Raw genomic sequence first — 22025 nt, 5'->3', positions numbered from 1 at the left:
AATTATTTGACTTTTAGCCATCACACTGAATTTCAATTAGTGTTCAAAATAGGACAAACTACTTTACTAAGTAGTCTACCGGATATAAATATAGGAGTGCATATGTTCACAAAATTTTACATTCGAATTAAAAAACTCCTTTGTAAAACTCAGAATGCATCTACATATATACCTATATACAAGCACATATATATAGATTACATAGATAGATAGATAGATAGATAGATAGATAGATAGATAGATAGATAGATAGATAGATGATAGAGCTAGAGAACATCAGTGGTTGCAGAGTAAAAGTGAGATTGGCAACACTAGGAAACTTTTAATATCTGGAATGTACATGACATCCCATTTCCTGTAGCATTTAAAACTGTAGCCTTGATATTAAACTATGACTGACAAGAATATGTGGCTATACTTGTGCACACCTAAAACCATTTAAAAATTATTTTTATTGTAAAAGTTATCTTCTCCAGTTCATTCCCCAGGCTTGCCCTTTCTGCATCTTACAGTTGCTCTCACTGAATCTCTCTGGCCGTCCTCATGCCGTCATCGATACAACGTCCCAAGCTTTTCTGGAGGAGTAGCTACTTTTCCCTTTCCTTGCAGAGAAGCGGTAATGGGTTCTTGAAGGTGCGCATTAGGAGGACAGCAAGCAGTTGAGTGCCCTTGCATTGAAAGATATGCAACTGTCAAGAGTGACAAAAGCCTGCTTCTTAATGGACCACCACCTGGTGGTCCATTTTTCTAACAAGGTACTTGAATCTATTCAGTTCAGTAATGCATTTTTGATATATTCATAGCCAGGGTACAAATGGTAATAAGGGGGCATCTGAGAGCTAACGATTAGCAACAGCAGCAGCTAAGGCCGAGTCCTATGAAGCGGAGGTCAGGCCCATTTCCTCTCTCCCACCTTCAGTTTCCACCAAGCCTGATGCCAGTTTTCCCTCCACAGCACCCTCTACTTCTCGGTTGGGCTCAAGAATTGGTTGTAGTGGCCATTCAGAAATCAGACAATCCTCATGATCACGGGGCTTATTTGGAAAGCAGCACATTATAGGTTACCACTCAGTATCCAAACAACATCCAAACAACAACAAACAAATCCAATCCATACAGTTCTTCATTCAGACCAGTCTCTTCCCAGCCATGCCCACCCACCGGCCTCTCTCACCCTTGAGCCCTTGGGCCCCTTGGGCCAGCCCAGTCCCTGTCATCCTTACAAAGCTCAGAGCTCAGCCAATAGGTATCCAGAGCCACTCCACTCAACCAACCGGCCTTGGCCTGAAAGCACTCAGCTCTTTTGATTTTTGAGTCACCAATCCTGGCTTTGTCACAGGCCCAGAGGCACCATCCTCCCCCACCAGCAAGCCTCTTGCCTGAACGCACGCCGTTCTCTCCATCCACGGACCAGAAAACCCACCACACTGTCTCCTGCCAGTTTCCTGGTCTGTTGCCTCTGTTGGGACTTCTCAGCCTCTGCTTCTGGGTCTAGGAGATTCAGAACTCCTAGTCCAAAGGATACATTCTGATCCTGTCTCTTCTTTCCACCACTGGAATGGCTCCTTTTAAGCCTAGTGGAATGGTAAAGCTGACCAATCCACTTGTGGAGTTCCATACATCTGTTGGCATGACCCCGCCCTTACAGGGTTTCATGTACCTTATGGGCGCTGTGAACGAGCTGCCCAATCTTTGGCAGGCCACAGGCACCTTACGTTCCGTCCAGTCATGTGGTAGAGGTTACAAGACAATCACTAGAAAGACCACTCACGAGTGACCCCTCACACCACAACCATCCATAATGTTAGCAGCAACAATCTTACGCTTTGTGACTTTGGTAACATGTATGTGCCGACAACGAACACATCTTTGATCTACATTTTGCCATTTGAAAAGAGCATGTATAAAACCAAAGTTGTATTTCTCAAGTTTAATGTGAATAGAATCCCTTTTCTCTGGAGCAGGACATAGTGGGAAAGAGGAAAGAAACAGCTCACATCTGGCAGTCAGTGTGCTTAATCTGATGCCAGAAGTTTGGAAATCGGTCAAAACACAGAAGTGCGACTGTCCTTACCTATCTGTGATCCCACAGGAGTCTATCTGAAGGTCGCTGAAGTTCCCGAGGGCCCCCTGCTGAACTGCAATCAGGTCCACCGCTTTGTTACTGATAGTGATGAACCTCAGACATCCCTGAAATCCATCAGATGAACTTTGGCATTTGGATCCAAAGCTGTTGTCAGGACAACCTGATAAGAAATAATAAAATAAGACAAAAATAAACGCTGTGCACATCATCAAGATGATAGAACGTTGCATTTAAAGAAGAAGAAATAGCTATGTGATGCTTATCTAATTGAAGGGAATGGGGGAGGAACCAATGCAGTTTTTACCAGTTTGATCTAAATGACGAATTGTAAAACTGTATGAATTCATACAAAGCACCTTGTTCTTGATTCCATCAAATCTACGGGAGGCACAGCGGCTATAATGATAATGTGCATGTATACCAGCTTTGGCCAATAGTTAAAATTTTATATACAAAGGCATTTCAAAAAGTCCATGGGAAAATTCCCTAACTTTCCATTCCATTCTTCCACGAATTTTCTGAAGACCCCTCTTGGAGCTATATATAGATAGACAGACAGATAGATAATAGATAATATCTATACAGATAGGTAGAACATATATCTTAGTGAAGGACAGAGATATAAATATCAGTCTAGAATCATAATAATCTGATCTTGTTAGCCAACCACATTAAATGACATTTAATTCAAGAAACTCGGTCTTAGGGACTGCAAAATGGGGCACACTGAGGATGAAAATGTACATTGTCGTGAAGAAAAGATAAATCAGTAACAATTAGACACCTATCTGCTGAAGGTCAACTCTGGGACAGGGGTTGACTTGAAATAAGATTACCCGCTGTCTAATCATTTTCATATACATTAAAGGCACAGATGCATGTATTCTAATAAGTCATGCTGGTTTCATGCTAAAATCATTTTACTGTTATGATTTCATTGATTATTTGCCTCTTAAAGGATGTTCCATTCACATTGATTTTTTTCCCTCTAGCATTTGTTTAAGACTTGCTTCTAGCGATTTAAATAATAATAAAAGAACATGAACCATTTTTGCCTTGGATTTAATGATGTTCTAAGTATTTCTCTATCCCAGAAAAGTAAATAATTTGATGGAGCATGAACACGCACCTTATTCATCTTTCTTTGTCGTTCTGCTTGTCAACCACGATCACAAATTCAAAGAATAAGAAGTGAATCAGCAACTTCTTAACCCTTGTAGCCCAGGCCAGTTTTCTAGCTGGGAATTTCCATGATAATTAAGTGTTTTGACTGAGGGTATTTTCCCTAATGCTCTGCTGTCCTAACAAAATATATTCCTATGGCAAGGGAGGGCTAACAGTCACATTACAAACAAATGTTGGGTGTGTTGAAATATTATATCTTCCACTAATGGAGACGGGAATCTGAAATATAATATATCAAAAAAAAAGTCATCAATGCTTACCGAGTTTCATCTTATTGTACAGGAAACTATGCACCATTAAAATGCTTAAAATCTTCTGTGTGAGCGGCTATAGTTACGGTAATCTCAATGTGTTTTTTAGATGACTTATTAACCAATTAAAAATGCTAGGGATAAGGACTGAAGGACAATAGTTCATTAATATTTAGGGGACAACTATAATGTGCCGGGAATATAAACACTTCTGCTAATCTCCCTTCCTCCAGCTGTTGTTTTTCTGACACATCTCAAACTCTCGCAGAATAAAATAAATGGTGCACCTAGGCTTGTTGGAGAGCAAAGCGAAGCAAACCCACGGGCACAAGGAAAGGTCACGGAACGTCACAGAAAGCACGCTCGGGTATCGTCGCATCACTATCCCCGCTTATGATAAATAAGAGATTCTGAGAACAAAGAGGGATTCAACCCAGGTTAGTCTCGTTAGTCTATGAATAGAGGCATTCACCGTTGATCTAAGGGAACAGCGGAGAAGCTCAGCACTGAACCCATCTGAAAGTTCTAAAAGAGGGTGATTTCCAGAGAATACCTAATGTGGAATTAATGGATGGATCCATTACTGGAGGCAGTCAGCAAGTTAAGTACTCTGAGGATGACAGCTAAGTTATCACCACATGTCACAGTGCTAAGCAGTGAGATGCTGGGTTAGATTTTATGGAAACTGTTAGATGGATGGTGTTCGCGTTGCACAAAGGGGTGGTGGGGCAAGTGACAATTCTGCACACAGGTTCGGCTTCCCAGCTTGTGTTGTAGACTGTGCCCTTTAATCGTACAATGATCCCATACAGGGAGTTTTGCAGTAAGGTATTTAGCTTGTTCAAAGAGAGATCTGATCTTTGCCCGTGACTTCTGAGGTAGAGCCTCTAATGCCTTGGAATGTCCTTCTGGATAAAGGGTCTTTCTTTACCTGGGAATTTGGGGCCACCTTGGCTAGGCTACACTAACGATGCAATTCATGGCCTTAATTCACGGAGTGTCAACTCAGCTTCTAGAAGATCAACCAGCAGGGGATCAACCACATCGACAGGACAGAGCCCCCACACTTCAGGATTCCACTGGGGGGACACAAATGGAAGTTCCTTAGTTGGCACCTGGAGAGCCCTCTTCCCCTGGCTGATTGTAATCTGTAAGAAATCCTGTCACTTAAGAACCCCAATGGATTTCACGGAGCCTAACAGCTTGGCTGGGTTCTTTGAGTCCTTGAGTGAATGATCAAGTCTGAGGGTCATCTTGGGGAATGCTGGATTTGCAAATGATGTCAGGGTGATTCTTAACATCTGTAATGGCTAAATTGTAAAGACCCTGAGGAGATGGAGAAAGCCAAAAGTCAGATAGTGGCCCCTTGATCCTAGAAGCCAAATGAGATTTCAGGGCTATGCAAACTCTCTTTCTGAAACTGGGCAGCGCAGATAAAACTACAACAATCATTAGTTAATGTTTATACATGTGTGTGTATATATATGTATATAGTATTAATAGAGGAGAGGAGATGCGAGGTATATGGGAACTTTCTGAACTACTCTCTTGGCAATTTTTCTCTAAGTCTGAAACTCTTCTAAAATATGGATCATTAGAGAATGAATAAAAACAATCACTAGAGAATATTTTCTACACAAAATAGCTGGGTATTGTTAAACCAGAACATGTAGGATGCAAAGTACTTTAAGAATGATCATTTTATTTTCATGATTTACAACCCTTTTATCCTTTTATTTTACAACATTTAATAATGTACTTTAACTTTTTTTTTCTCCTTTCATGTGCTTTTAAGTCTTTTTTTTCCTTTGAAGTGCAACCTCCTGGTGAAATTGTTTTTGATAGATGACTATTTATTTGGGAAAAAAAAAAAGATATGTTTCCGTGAGTTGCCACTGAAATCAATAATATAGTCTGAAAAGTTTTGTAAACAGCCTGACTCAGAAATGAGCAAAGCGTGGTGCAAAGGAAGCAATGACCTATCTCAAGATGATTCACAGCAATGGTGTACAAACATGGGGCTTTTGTTTGTTCGTTCCTGCGCTCCCTTTGAAAGACCACGTGAACTGATTCACTGTGCGGCACTGGTGACAAGTCAAGACTGGACTCCTGCCACCATATTCTGAAGAGATGCTAGAGAGAAATAACCACTTAGAGGCAAACACAGGAGAATGCCAAGCTTGGTAAAAATAAGGAAGGACTCAAGCCAGGATTAGAAGGGCGTCTACTGTTGACCCATGCACAACTTTGCAGTTTTTAAGGTTACAGACCTGTTTTCTTTTTCTTTCTTTCCTTTTTTTTTTTTTTTTAATTTCCTACTGATAGAGATTCATTCCATTTCCAAAGATTTCCTTGCCAGACTCTTAGGTCCATCCAACATCCACAGGCCGGCCCAGGCTTCCTGTTTCTGCTTCCCAAGGGAGATGAACTGGTGCTGAAGGCCAAAGTCCTGGTTTTGTAAACGTATGCCTGCCTGCCTGGCGCCCTCGAGGGCAGAGGGTTTTAGTTGGTTTTATTTGCATCCCTGTCTCATTGTGCAGCGATACAGAGAGGTCGTCACATGTACTCAAGCTGAATTATGTATCCATTGGCACACTCTTGCCCTCCTGTCCTAAGCACTGGGAAAGCAGTCAGGATGGGCTAAAGGGGCTAGTGGGTATGATCAGGGAACCGCTGTGATGAGATCAGCTCATGAAGCTGGGGAGAGCAACAGGTAAGGGCCGTTTGACAGGAGGAAAGACAGCATGTCTGAAAGTTACAGCCGAACAGGGTAGTCTCCTAGCAACTGACCCGATCACAGACATCACAACCGTTTTTAAACAAGTCTAGCTGGTCGAAATGCATTTGAATGTCTAGTTTGCACTCCTGAGTCACAAGAAAATGAGAATGCATTCCTTAGCATTCACATGGGTGGTGGCCTGGTGGTGCCTGCGTTACCACTGGGCTACAAGCAGAAAGTGAGCCGTTCAAAGCTATTCCAGGGACTCAGGAAGAATCACAAAATGCCCCGGGGGCCTTTTCCAGCAAAAACTGAGGCCTAGTCTGCCCCACAGCCTGGGCAGGGGTCAGCGTCAACACAAGATCAATCGCATTAACATAGTCAAGTCATAATGACTTCCCCAAGACAGAGGAATGGTGAATGCAGACAGGGTCCAGCTCCCAACATGGTTTGCCCGCCCCCCCTTACCTCCAAAATAATAGGCATCACCGGAGTCGATCTGCTCAGGCCCCAGGGAAGGAGCAGCTGAGGCCACCTGTCCATCTACTGTCACACTCAGGTGATTCTTTTTGGCAGATAGTGCGACGGAATGCCACTGCCCATCATTTAATTCAGCACCTGCGGAGATGAACTGGATTAGAAGAGAGATCGCCGAACGGTGGAAGCGACAAGCGTGCGGTTAGAAACACTGATACATAATATAGACGTCTGTCATTCACAGACAAGCGTACGCATGTGTTCATAAAGAGAAAACCAAACGAGGAGGGGAAGGGAGACAAGTTGGAAATGAGTTTGCTCTATGTGGGAAAAAATGGATGAATATCTTCCTCTCCTAGGGCCTCGGTTGGGAAAATGTCAAATTCCTACTTCTCTGCTACCAGCTGCTCATGCTGCATGTCCTCTGGCCCTGACCCCAGAGCTAGGTCAGGCCTCATATGTCAAGGACAAACTCTGGCTACGAAGTCCGGATCTTCCCCCGTCCCTGAAAGATGCCACTTCTCACCGGCCCCTCCCCAGGCGCCTTCCATTCCAATCTGTTTGCTACAAATTTAGGGGTTCCCTCCACCTTCTTAAGTTACCAGCCATAAATTCTGTGGTCTCCACTCTCCCTCACTGCTGACCTGCAGGTTCCCACTACTCCCTTGGGTGCAATCATTTGCTAGAATTACTCGCAGAATGCATGCACAGCACTATGCTTACTGGTTACAGGGCTTTTTGAGAGGAAAAAGGATACAAAGAAAGAAGGTATAGGGCAAAGTGTGGGAGGATTCCCAACCTGGACTCTCCAAGTCCCCCGGAGAGATACAGTACCCTTCCAGGGGCATTGATGTCTTGTCCCAACCAGGCCGCCCACAGCACCTTCCTGTCCTGAGCCCTTCCCAAGGCCTCGTTAGGTAGTCATGAGTGACTGAGTCAGCCCACATCACAAGGTGGTCTTTTGGGCCTGACCAGCCCCACCTGAGTCATCTCATCCACCTATAGTTTCCGGTATGATCTGAAAGTCTCTAGAGGACAAATCCAAACCAATCGGCTGCCATCAAGTGGATTTGAATTCACAGTGAGGCTACCTGGGGTCTCTGAGGCTGGACATTGCAGGGAGCGGAGAGCCTCATCTTTTGTCTTTGCAGTTAGCAGCCCAACACTTCACCCACAGTGCCGTCACGCATCTTTGTAAAGACAACTCCATTAGTCAATTCCCAAGGTTTGGAGTTGTCTCCTAGGAACCAAGGACTGAGTTAATGTCACAGCAAGGCCCGTAAGGCAGGCGGAGGGCGCGGCAATGTGTCCCCGTGTTGCACAAAGGAGGGTCGCTATAAATCAGCCAACTCAGTGCCACCTGCCAACCACAGCAACAAAGGTCATGGGAAGCCCACGGGCCTCCATCAGGAGAATATAACCTCAGACCCTAATGAACACCAATGGTGAAAGTGTTCTGGTTATTTGACCCAGTGTGTTTGGATAGCCCCCGGCCACGTCATTGAGCTTGTAGAAGAAGATGCTAAGAAAAGCGTACGAGTAACGTTGAAATGTTTGAGTTTCTATCCAATGAAATGCTTTATCTGCTTTTCTGTGCACTTCTGGGAGTTATCTTTTATATCTTCTAGTGGAATACTTTACAACTCTATCAGATCAGTCATAAAAATGATATTAATAAAAGCGGACAATTGACAGGGACACTGGCAGTCCCCAGTATAACAACGTGCCAGAGTTGTGACGGCCCACACTAGAACAGTCCAGTTTTCGGGGTGTGTATGTATGTATGTTTGTTGTTGTTGTTTAGTAACCTGTACGCATACAATGTTGTAGCCTATAATATGTTGGTGCTGTCATTCCAGGAATCCCCCATAGACAAAGATCTGATTTACAAAGATACTGATAATAAAGGCAATTGTCATAAAAACAAAACCAGAAAGGTGTTCAAATTACTTCAGATCTGATTTACGCAGGAATTGTTGGACATGAACCCCAACATAAATCAGGGATTACCTATACAATGTAAAACAATAAAGCAATGTGAAAAATCGCAGATATATAATCCTAAGTATGCTCCTAATTTTTATATAATAGCGAGGAAAGACTAAAATAAAATATCCCTATTAATAAATAGAATTTTTGGACAATAGAATTGTGGTTGCATTCATGCACTCTTATATTTTTCTCTATTTTCTAAGTTCACTAGAGATAAATCAATATCACATACTATATATCATATAACATTCCTATATGTTTTTAAAATTCAAGATAACAATTACTGCCTCAGAAAGATGTTCCTCCTTAAACAGTCCCTGTCTCATAAATATGAGACAGAATTGCACAGGTATTTCTGTTGAAGGCAGTGAAATTTGCAAGGCTCTCTGCAGTACAGAACAACCACACTGCAGAACTCAGTCATCAGCATATTATTGTAGATTGACTACTCAGGCCTGGATTCACTGAAAAGTCAATGCTGTATGACTCCACAGATCGAATCAGTAAACAAAAATACCTGCCCTACTAAACTTAAAAGTCACAGGCCTGGTTTCTGATATTGTATGCCATTTTTTCCCCTTGTGTATCCCCCCTTCCCTTCCAGCTATTTTCTACTAGGAGTCTAGCCTGCGCTTTCAGCGAGGAAGTGCTTTGAAGCTTCCCAGAGGTGATTTCAGTTCTTTGCTCTGGCTGCGCTTAGTCTAAAACTCATTGCAGCCTGAATAGGGAGGCTCATTTTCACGTGACATCACGTGGCATGTGTACGTATGTGTGTGTGTCTAGGTGGGTATATACATAGATCTCTTTATCAAAGACCAAATTCTGATTTGGTTCATGAAACCTGAAAAGTGAAATGCGTACAAAGAACGTAGGTTTGATACTTTTAGGCACATTTTCTAAGAGCTGTCTATTTCAGACAACTGAAAAATGTTATGTAATTCCTGCTGGTATGAGATGGGACTAAAATAAATCAAATGTCCCAAATTTGTCATTCATAGCTTTCTTTCAGAGGATACATTTACTAGGAAACTCTGTCTACACAGCTGTGTCAAAAGTACAGACACGTCTCCCACACTCATACCACACCCCCTTGGCCTGTCTTCCCCCACCTCTTTTCCAAGCTTAGGGAGGGTCTTAAATGCACGGCACCCCTGTGCTGTCATCTTGGACTTGCTCTAGATGGTCCCTCCCTCATCAGCAGAACTACCTGTGGAGATGTGTGTTCCATCGCCTAACCCAGTGCAGACTGGGGCTTTTGTAAAATAGGGACAACATGAATAAGAGAAAATTAAGGGGAAAGTTACATGAAAGACAGACCTAATAACCGTGTGCTTAAATGCCACAGCAAGGCCTTATTGACCACAGTCCCTGAGGAAATTCCATATCACTGGTGTGCCTGGTTTTGCTGTGTCTCAGTTTTCTGCCCTTCACTGCTGACGCACTCATTCTTTCACAAATCGAACGTTTTGGCAACTCTGCATTCAGCAGGTCTACTGGCGCCATTTTCCTAACAGCATGTGCTAACTTCCCACTCTGTGTCACGTTTTGGTTAACTTCCCCGATATTTCAAGATTTTTTTGCATGACTAAACCTGTTCTGGTAACCAGAAATCACTGAGAGTAGATAGCACTGTCATTGTGGCAAAAGTTTACCATGCCCGTATAAGACAGTCAAGTTCATGGGCAAATGTTGTGTGTTCTAACTGCTCCATCAAATGCCTATTACCTTCCATCTCCCTCTCTCCTCTGACCTCTTATTGAAATTTGGCCCCTAAGCATTCAAGTGAAAGGGAGAGTCAATCAATGATTCCAATTCGTGGTTGTCCTATTTTAAGCAACGGTCACTGCCATGGCCACCTTCAGCAACCACCACCCTGACGGGTCAGTAACCAGCAACACTGAAGGGAGCCCTTTGTCCAGGAAAGAAAATGCAACTCTCAGAAAGCTTAGATGATGGGTTGCAATTTTTTAGTAATTGTTGGTATTTTAAATTAAGATTAATACGTTTTTAAGACATCTGCTATTGCCCACTTAATTGACTAAAGTGTCAGAAGAAGAAAACTTTCACATATACTGGGAAAAGCAAAAACATGTGTGTGACTAGCTTTAGGGCAGGGGCCTGGACAGGGCTCACAGTATATCTGAGAGCTGCCTGTGCTTGTCTTATCATGGAATGGCGCCATGGATGCCACAGGGCTAGTGCTAGTCCAGGTGCCAATTCTAGGTCTCACTCCTCTGACAACTGCAGCAGGATTAAGTCAAAGGCTCAGGAAACCTTTGGAGCGAAACAGTCAATGTGCAAGGTGCCAAATAAATAAATAAATACCATATATGCTCGAGTCTAAGCCAACCCGAATATCAGCCGAGGCACCTAAGTTTACCACAAAAACTGCATTAAAAATGTGCTGAAAAACTCAGCTTATACACAAGTATATGTGGTAAATAAACAAAAAGAAGACATAAAAGACTTCCAGGAGAGCCCCGTCTTTAATTTCCACAGTTAAATGCAATCATCGAACCAGCCAGCTAGCTCTGATGCGGTGCCATGTTTGGGGGGAAACCAGAAGGCTATTCTCCGATCTCATTTGTATTAGATGTCATGAGTCTGTGATGAGGAGAGCTATTACCTGCCAATGGGATTTATTACGCAAATTAAATAATGAGGAATCCATGTAATTCATTTCACAGAGCACTACATAATGAGAATGGTAATTTATTCATCAGATTCGCTATCCTTCTTTGTAAGTATACAACTCTTTCTTACACCCAGGTCCGAGAAAGGCAAGTCCTTTTTGAATGCAACACGACCAGAAAAGGAGGAATTTGAGAGTTTTTATAGAATACAGGGCACTTCAAAAAGTCCATGGAAAAATTCTACGATGTCTGAGCTGCATTTCTCCACAAACTTTTTGAAGTCCCGATGCACACATAGGAAAGCCTGAGAGATAGTGGGGGTTCAGTTCCCGACCACAGTCAAGCAACTCTTTTGATAAAGTCCGCCATAGAAAGCTCCTGGTTTCCTGGAGCATCTAAAAATGGTGCTTACACGACACAGGAACCTGCTAAGTGGGCAAGCACATGATGAAAGGTTGAACAGTTGGGAGAATGATGAGACTGTGACACTGAGACCCAAAGTCATCATCTACGATCGGAAAAACGGGGCGACAGACTTGCTGGAATGGAAGCAGCGTTGCCACAAGCCTCCTGTGTACTAAAAAAACCAACAACCCTGTGTCCAAGGTGCCATGAAGTTGCGTGCAGTAAAACAAGGTGTGCCTGTAGATTGCTCTTGATGTTGTACACCTAGATGCTACGTCTAATGAATGGCCCCAGTGACATAGTGGCCGTGCATTGGGCTGCAATCGAAAGGTCAGCAGTTGGAAACCACCAGGCGCTCCAAGGGAGAACGAGGAGACTTTCTATTCCCATAAAGTTTCCCTCTCAGAAACCCAGAGGGGCAGTTCTACCCTGTCCTGCAGGGATGCGAGGCGTTGACATCTTCTCGGTGGCAGTGAGTTGAGTACAGCCCCCACCCCCCACCCCAATGAATAACTTTTGAGTCTAGGGGATACGGTCAGTTGTTAATCAGTTGCTAGTGAGAATAACAGGGATGATAAACGAATAGCTTGGTCTTTTTGAGTTCTTAGTCTAAATGGGTCCTCTGTGCTTTATATGCATTGCGTCATGGAATCATCACCACAGTTAACATCATTCTCACTTACATAGAAAATGAGGCTGAGGCAGGATACAAAAGCCAGCCCAGGTCAGAGCCAGCTGGTGAGTTACAGGCTCACACCAGAAATAGAGACTTTCTCCAAAGCCACATCCCCTTGGCCTGCAGGCGAGGAGGTCACAGGACGTTTTTGCTTCAGTTAAAAACGGAACTTTGAGAAGGAGAGAAGCAGCCTCTCACAGTTAGGAACTGGGCCCTCGCTACCAGCGAGCTCTTGGTTGCTTCTGAGGAACATAATGAATGGCCAAGGGCCAACATTCATACATAGCCACTCTGTGACTGGAATGAGACTAAAGTCGAGGATTGAAATGACAGGACAATCTTAACCAAACACAGATCCGAGCCAAGCTCTGTGCAAACCACAAAAGTACCAAACCACTCTCCCTCCACTGAAAAGAATGAACTGCTGATGCTTCATCATGACCTCTTATTTCACGCGTCCACCTTTCTAGGTGAGATTCGTGTTGGCCATTCACCCGGTCCTAGAATAGCCCTCACTGCTTGACAGCGGTCAAGGTAGAGCAATCCTTCACTTCCTCAGGATCTCCTCAGGCAACCCAACACTAAACTCTGTAAGTCATCCTAACTCAGCCCGAGCCATGCCTGCCCAGTGCGTGTGCTCCTATTGTTGACGAGAGTGATCGACCCAACTCATTGGGCTATGGGCACATTCATGGTGGTCTTCGGCTGAGCAACTCCAAAAGGAATCGTGGAAGAATAGAACAATAAAGTGGTTGCAATTACAGGTGGCGGGAGAAGCGGAGAATGTGTAGAAGAGCCTTTCTTCTTTCTTTCCCTTCTTCCTCCTTCCGTCCCGTGATCATCCTTCTCAGCCCCAAACCACATAAACACAGAAAACACAGGTAGCCAAGGGCTCCATCTGCTTCCTCAGATGATCTGCAGCTACCAGCCCAAACGGCTTATAAAAACATAGCTTGTAAGATTGTAATAGTTATCCATGTGGATATCACATTCTTCTTCATACAGTCCATCTTCTCAGATGGCTTCTCAGCACACAGAATGAATAAGTCTGGTGAGAGGACACACACTGGTCTTGACTTTAAACCATACAGTATTCCTTTGTTCTGCGCACACAACTGCTTCTTGATCCACGTACAGGTTCCGCAGGAGCACAATGAAATGTTCTGGAATTCCCATGCTTCTCAAAGGTATCCAGAACGGCCACCAAGTCGTATCCACCCAGGACAACTCCACATGGATGATATCCATGAAGCAAAAACGATGCCTGTTCTACAGGGTAGATTCGTAGCAAAGGTGCAGAAGGCATTCATTACACATGGGCGACTCAAGGGGCAAGGCAAGAGTCTTGCCCGGCCTCAGGTATCTCTTGAAGAGTGTATCCACGAACCGGAAGGAAAGATACGGATCACAACCCGGCGCCTGTCAAGACGAGAACGTGGAGGTCATTGGCACAAAATCACTGGAATAAAGGGCAGGGCTTTAAAGGAGTGACAGGTTTATTATCTGAAAGGCAGGGCTACTCCACCAGTGAATTAGAAGATGGACAACTACAAGAATGGGGTCTCCTGGGGAAAGCAAGGCAAGACAAGCAGTCTGCCCCACCGCCAGGGGGTCTCAGGTGCTTGGAAAGGGAGCAACACAGAAAGATCTCCAGCCGAGCAATTGTGCCCCTGCCAGAACCCACCCATGGGAGCTGGAGGCTTGTTTGTAACTGATTTCTTTTTACCTTTAAGCAAAAGCAGAAGCAGAACAGCTAAAATCACAGCAGAGAACTCCAATTTGACAGTCATTTGTTTTAAATAGGGCAGCGACTGTATGATTCTCTGCATCCTTCAAGCCATTTGAACAATTTCATTTTTTTCTTTGACATTTCTGTATCAAACCGACCCTATTTTGTCGTGATGAGGGCTTTAAATGTTGTTGCTATGCTGCTGCTGCTGCTAACTGCCGTTGGGTCGGCTCCTGATGCAAGGTCACCCCAAGCACAAACCAATAAGTGCTTCTCAGCTGTGTGGCTTTCTCTCCGCTGGGGATTGGATCATTGGGAATCATAGGTTTTTCAATGGCTGCTTTCTGGAAGTTGATTGCCAGGCCTTTCTCCCTCGTCTGTCCTTGTTGGAAAGCTCTGCTGAAACCTGCTCAGCATCACAGCCACACCCACGCCTCCCCTCCACATGGGTGCATGGTGGCTACACATGGGGTGCACTGGTCAGGACTCACACTCGGGTCTCCACCATGCAGTTCTACCATCAAACCACTAATGCGTCACGCAGGGTCGCGTGTTGCATCATTTCGAGTACCATACACTTTAGATCTCTCAAAAAATATACAGTCTGCCATCACATGGTTGAATCACCCGAAGTGACAATTGGCACAACTGTACGTCACGCGTTAAAAATATAGCTTCATCATTCCAACATTTGCACACATCAAGTCTTTCTCAACACAAGCTAATCTTGATTCGTTGTAAAAAACAAAAACATTACGTTCTTAAAACCTAGTGAGTAGATTTTATATATATATACATATATATATAATCTCAGAGCCAAGAAAAACTAAGCCATTCTTAGGCAATGGAACTATCGAATATAAATGGATACTGATGGATGAATACATGCTTGATCCTCTTTGGAGAGTCATTCTGATGCATGCTGACAACCGATTTAATATTGAACATCATACTCATGAAATATAGATGAAAAGCCTTGGTCCTTACAAATTAATCTTTCTCTTCTGCAACAAAAAAAAAAAGCCTTGGTCTTTGGGAGAACATACTGACCACTCGGCCATCTACCACATACATAGTACAGTTTCCCGTGGAAAATATGTTTACTTTGCTGGAACTAGCAGAAGTTAATATTTTTAAAGAACCTGGAAAAATGAGGGAAGGACAAACTGACATTTCAAGGCACATTTGGGTTAGCTACAATGTAACCATTTGTTACCTGTGTTGGTTCCACCTGCAGGTATTCCAGGGCCCTTATTAGTCACTTAGGAAATAATCACACAAGCTCCTATGACGTCATTATGCTTTATATTGTATATGGATTTAAAGATTAGGGGATTTTTAAAAAGAGTCTTTCACCTAGTAATTGATTAAATATGCATGCTTGCAAAGTCATTCTGAAGCTTCATGGGGTTCTCATTGTATGAAGGAGTTTCTTTAAGAGGTTGAAAATTACACCATGAATATAAACACTTCAGAGGATGTCAAATACATCACAATAAACTACACATTAAAGGCGGGCTTACATTTTTAGACCATCGTTTGGGGGAGTCTATTAATTATTACTATGACACTGATTAATTTATTTCCGCCCCAGCCTGCAAATCTATCACATTGTGAGCGTTACATAAAAAGTCACACCACAGTACCTCTTAGGAAGATGACAGTTAATTTGGGGTTTTCAGCTCTTACCGTTAATCTGCAGCACTACATGGACAACACCAAAAAGCTATGTAAATGGTAAACATTTGTGTCTGCCTTTGTAGAGTTTCCTTATCATAGAGGTTGAATTTGGTTTACAAATTTTCATGTTTCCCCTCTTCCATCCAGTCATAGCTTATTGTGGTCATTATATAATCATTTGTCAATTTGAGGATTAAGAATGTAGAGGTGGAGTCTAGCCTGTCAATCAGATCATAGCCAACGAGGCCTCTCTGTGGGCATGGCCTTCTCATGAGAATTCTGGGAAATCCGGTACTTCCTCCTTGGAGGCAGGAGAGACTCTCTCTCACTCCTTCACTCCCGGGAGACATTGCAGCTGACAAGACACATGGAACTACCCTAGTGCCCTGAGCCGGACAAGCCACATGGACGCAACCAGATATCTGAAGTCAGAGAAGCCACGTAGAGACCCCTGCCGGTGCTCAGATGCTTACAACGCCACTGGACCCAAAGACTTGCTACCCACTGGCTTGTGCTCATCCTGCATTTGGCTTCATTGCATGCGTTTCAAGAGTCGGAAGAGGACTTTGTAGATTGGTATCGGACATATGGGCTCATATCGGACTTATGGACTTGAACTGGACTGGGTTGGGATGTTTACTTAATAAATAATTGCTCTTGTATAGAAACCTCTTCCTTATACACATATGTGTGTCCATGGATTTGTTTCTCTAGTCTAGCCAGACTAACACATTAAAGATGACAATTAATTTGGGGCTTTCAGCTCATGCCTCTAATCCGCAGTGATACATGAACAACAGCAAAAAGCTATGTAAACAATAAACATTTGTTTATCATATAAGTCGAATTTGGTTTACGAATTTTAATGTTTCCCCTCTTCCGTCCAGTCATAGCTTATGATTTTGGCCACATAGAGGCAGTGGCTACAAGGGCTGCTTTAAATTGTTTTTCAAGAGCGATTATTGAATTAATGGGAGGAGCTGCCCCAGTGTGACCTCTTGTTGTTTGGCTATGATGTTATTTGATGTATATACATGAAGCAGTGATAGAGATCTCTGGTTAAGAGCTATATAATTTTAATGAAGAGACAAAAATATCCCTCGCCCAAAGCACTGACCTAAATTAGACATTAATTTCCGAGACACTAAGACAGTCACCTTAATTATATTACGTGTAATCAGTAAAACAATACCTTGCACAGGCTAGGCGTGGAAAGAATTCCATCTGGCGCCCCAGTGGGGGCATTCTGCACACTCTTCCTATCCTCCCTTCCCTCAATACTTCCGACTGCACGAAGTACATCAGCAAGTTAGTTTAATGAACGATGTAGGGTACAACATTGCATACCTAGAGCAAGCCCAGAAGACATCTTTGCTTCTTGGCTGTCTCAGGCGCTCAGAGACACCCAGCTCCCCCTTCCATCTTCCGGGGCCCTGATATATTCCACTCCAACACTAATCTTGAAAATAAAACCAGCCACTTAGAAGTCCCACCCTCTCTTTACCAACCCAGCCTGTAGAACAAGAGCACATGGGGTGACCCCCACCTCTCCCACTTCCTTCCTCCGAGTGAGTTCAAAACAGATTGGTCACCATCTGTTCCTACTCAAGAAGGCCAATTAGCCATTTGAGGCCAACTGAGCACGATTTTGAAACTTGCCCAATGACAATAACAAACAAATTCACACATCGAAGGTTATTTTTCAAGGGTTAGAAACGAGCGGAAGGGAAGGGGACATGCAATAGGAGAGGATTCTGTTGTCAAAAAAAGAAAGATAGAAAGAAAGAAAAAAGCCACCTCCCCCACAGTGTAAGATCTCAGTGCAGGCAATGCTGTCTTCACATGCCAAAGGACGCCAGGGAGCTCGATGTGGTAAGTAATTTGTTCAAAGACACAAAGCTCGTGAAAGAGGAATGAGGATTCAATCCTCCTCTGCCATCACCACGTTGCCCTGCCATACTCAGAACTGAAAATGAGCCCCAGTCGTCACTGGATGAGCAATAGCACGTTTCTTGATAAGTCAATCACTTGTCAAGTGTCTATCAATAGCAGAAAATATATTTTTTCCACATCTCTTTACACATACAGCAGGGCAGTAAGTGCAAAACAGAGACAAGTCTCCAGATAGTCTCCCCTCCTGAGGCCTGAAAATTATGAGGGGAAAAAACCCAATTCTAGGTATGTTGGCTGTGGTTTAATGACGTGGATTTGGGCGGTTTATCGTGCACTGAATCAGAAAGGCTCTTTCAAATGTTACAGATACAGGGATCCCCGTAAGACAAATTGATGACTATCACACAAAGAGAAAATGAACACGTACTTAGTAGTTTTGATTTGACACATTATCTATTTAGGGAACCAGACAAATATTAGAACCCATTCAGATGAGAACTCAAGTAACGGGCACTGATGAGAGAGCTTCCAAAAGTTCATGGAAAGATGATATAAAACATAATGGAGTGTTTCCATCCACTTTTTGAAAGCCGCAGGTCTTTGTAAACCAAGACGTGAGGAGGAGCCTCGTCTTTCCCCTGCGGTGCAATTGATGGGTTTAAACTGATTAAGATTATCAGCCAAACGTGGAAGTCACTCTACTTCTAGGGATTGATTAACAGAGGCAAAGGGCCTTTGGCAGGACAATTGGTTTCACTCCACCACTAACCTTCAGACAGAAACTCATTGCCATCCGGTCAGTGCTGACTCCTGGTGACCCCAGGTGGTTTCCACGATTGTAACTGGTGATGGGAGTAGAAAGCCCAGTCTGTCTCCCTCAGAGGTGCTGGTGGTTTCGAACTACTGACCATGCAGATGATGGCCCAACGTGTAACCTCTACTACACTAATGACTAACCTACAGGCTGTCGCTTCTAACCCACCCAGGACAGGCAGGCATGCCTCATGATCTCCTTCCATTAATGCTCCAGCCAAGACAACCCTACGGGTAGTTCTATTCTATTACACACGGGGGCGCCACAAGGCAGAACCCACTCAATGGCCATCCATGCTACCCACTCCACATCCACAAAGCAACGCTTAAGACAGGTTCCTGGAAATGCCTCATCTTCCCAAAATCCCAAACCATAGCCAAGCCATTAAGCCCCACCTGCTAGTTTCAGCCTATCTCATAATCCCCCTTTCATCCCAAATATGTAGGGAACAAATAAGAAACCCTGTCCTCTCCCCTTCTGGTGTAGCTGACTGAACACTTGCATGTCTGTGGCTAGAATCCCCTTGGGCTTTGGCTGCACTTCAAAGCTCTTGTCCGACATTCAGACCAGCCCCTTGCCAATCTGTAAACAGCTCAAAAAGCCTATGACTCGTATACAAATTCTATCCGGCAGACACTTTATTTTAAACGGGATTTAGAGGCAACCTCCAGATTTGCATATACTTGCTCACACCTACCTGGGCTCTGGAGACCCCCCTGAACATGAGTCGGTGCATGAGGCCTGCGGGAGACTTAGCAATCTGGGGACCTGCGTGATCTGGCCGGACCGGGGAGTTAGGTCAGGACATGTGAGGAACCACATTGCCCTTCGTGTCAGAACTGTTTGTCCATCCCATCCCCGCCGTTCTGGTTAATAAGAAGGGGGAGGGTTGGAGCCCGACTGAAAAGGAAAGTGAGGGGCATGTTCCTTTAAGGAAGGATAAGGATCAGCTCAGTAGCTCAAGTACTCCTTGAAGAAAGGAGGATTGCATTTGCGTTCAGTGGGAAGGTTTGCAGAGCAGGGACACAGAGATGCTGACATGGTCCAAGTCCATATGTTTAGCCCGCGGGGGTTCCTGGCTTACCTGCTGTGAGGTCACTGGGAAGTCTCCCCGGCTGGAAGAAGGTCAGTCTAAGTCTCCCATCCTGAAGGAAGAGCAAGAGACCTCCTGAGACCAGGTCCGTGGAGAGCAGGCCGCCCTGCTTGTTCCATGTTCGGAATTGAAAAGTGGCAGAAACGGCATCCTCTCCCGCAATGCCTGGCAGTGCCAAGAAGCTCCTGGCGCTCTGGAAAGTCACAGGCACCGGCTGTGGTTGCGAACAGGAGAAGGACACATTGCCCTGAGAAGCAAGCACAAGAAAAGGCACACAGGGTGAGGCGCACATCCCAGGCACAAGGGGATTTCACATCTTCACCCAGGAGGCTTTATCACTGCAAATCATCCTCACGTGTCAACCACAATCACAACTATAGACCTTGCAATCAACACGACAAGGCCAATGATCCTCAAGATCCTTCAGGCTCTGTGGTGACAGTGTGGCCAGGCGAATCTCTTCTGAGGGATTCTGGTTGACATCCTGCGCTCCCATTTTCTCAACCTCAATGCAAGGCGTGTAGCTCACGGTAATTGAATCTGATAAAGATGTATTTAAGCCAGTTCGCTTTTTTCAGCTTCTACTTGGCCCTTGCTTTCTGCTGCTCACACCTGCTTATCAGCTTCGGCCTTCCACCGACCCAAGCAATCAGTATCTGTACGTACGAGTATTAAGTCTTTGCATATTTTTGTCCACCCTCCTCGAATCTTATGTCCATGAACCCAAAGCTCACGGCCATCAAGTTGATTGCTGACCCACAGCAAACCTATCCAGGCTTTCTGAGACGGTAAGTCTTTAAGGAGCACACACACACAGCTTCATCCTTCTCCCATAGTGTGGCTGGGGAGTTTGAATCACAGGTGGTGAGGCTCACAGCTCAGTGCTTAACCCACAGGGCCACCAGAGCCCCTTTGTTCTGTGCCTATGATTAGGCATACACAGAAATAAGTGTAAGTCTGAATGCATTTACCTCCAGGTTTAGGATTACATGCTGTACAAAGGGAAGAGCCATGCTTTACACATTGACAGGGAGCGAATCATCAGAGAGGCTGTGTTGTATGAAGAAGAATGCGGCATCAGGATTGGAAGCACGCTTATTAACCACCTGCAATATGCAGAAGACACAAGCCTGCTTGTTGAAAGTGAGGAGGGCTTGAAACATCTGCTGATGAAGATCAAGGATTGTAGCCTTCACGATGGATTCGAACTCAGTGTAAAGAAAACAAAACCCCACACAACTGGACCAAGAGGTAGCATCACGATAAACGGGTATAAGATTGAAGTTTGTCTTGCTTGGAGCCCTAGTCAATAATCATGGAAGCAGCAGTCAAGAGATCAAAAGACAAGTTGTATGAGGTCAATGCGCTGCAGCAAGGAGTTACTTTGAGGCCTACGGCATGCCTGACCCAAACCATGGTATTTTCCATTGCCTCGTAGGCATGTGGAAGTTGGACATTGAGTAAGGAAGACCAAAGAGGAATCAAGACGTTTGAATCGTGGTGCTGGAGAAGAGAACCGAAAGTACCATGGACTGCCCACAGGACAAACCGGCCGGAGTGCTCCGTGGAGGCAAAGATGGAGAGAGTTTGTCTTCCATACTTTGGGCAAGTTGTCAGGGGAGACCAGTCCCTGAAGAAGGACCTCATGCTTGGTGAAGTGGAGGGGCAGCGAGACAGAGGAAGACCCTCAAGGCGACAGACTGACACCGGGTCTGCAACAACGGGCTCACGCTTAGGCACAATGGTGAAGATGGCATGGTCCTGGGCAGAGTTTCATTCAGATCTGCCCAGGGCGGCAAGTTCCAAGTCCCCGAACAATGGCAGCATGCTAGGCACCCTTTCCTGTATCCTGTTTCCTGACCGAGTGATAGCCGATTGAAAAGCATCATCCCAATGTGTTCTTTTTACCGCGTCGGTAATGCTCTATTCTGTGAATGATCTCCTTTCCATTGCACCATTTCTCCGATGAGGGGCATTCGCGCCAGCGTTCGTCTCTCTCCCCAGAGTTGCAATAAATACACCACCTGTTTCTTCACGCACGGGTCTTTGATATAAAACAACTTGTACCCATAGGGCTTTGACAAGTACTCTCAGATTGTTTGCCCAACAAAAAATAATACTGCACACATTTCCACTGCTAGATAAAATACTATGCATTTCCCTCATCCATGCCAAGAACTGGTTTTAGATGGCTTTTGATTTCTCACAGGTTCAATGGCAAAATGCTCAGGTGAGAACTCAGTGGGATTTGCCCGGTGCACCTGACCCCTCGTGAGTGGTAGCAGTTTTGTAGGTTTATGCTCCTCGGGTCTTGTTTGTCTACAAAAGGTCTGCTCGTGCCCCTCCGTCCGTTTCCCCATGTCCTTTCCTTTTCCTCTTTGAACGCCTTTTT

At 44.4% G+C, this 22025-nt stretch overlaps 1 protein-coding gene across 1 annotated transcript in view; it reads right to left on the bottom strand.

Moving 5' to 3' along the window:
* The window catches only part of CNTNAP4 (contactin associated protein family member 4), a 330264-nt gene that overhangs the window by 103193 nt on the left and 205046 nt on the right, over positions 1 to 22025 (bottom strand). Inside the window, 3 exon segments of the mRNA XM_030886583.2 lie at positions 2075 to 2246; positions 6710 to 6859; positions 19625 to 19880. Of these exon segments, the coding sequence (XP_030742443.2) occupies positions 2075 to 2246; positions 6710 to 6859; positions 19625 to 19880 (578 nt within the window).

This window comes from Echinops telfairi, unplaced genomic scaffold (assembly GCF_000313985.2).
Source record: "Echinops telfairi isolate 266 unplaced genomic scaffold, ASM31398v2 ScPeMD7_2291;HRSCAF=2852, whole genome shotgun sequence".
NCBI lineage: Eukaryota > Metazoa > Chordata > Mammalia > Afrosoricida > Tenrecidae > Echinops > Echinops telfairi.
The sequence above is the reverse complement of the archived record's forward strand: the minus strand, read 5'-3'. Positions and strand labels throughout refer to the sequence as shown.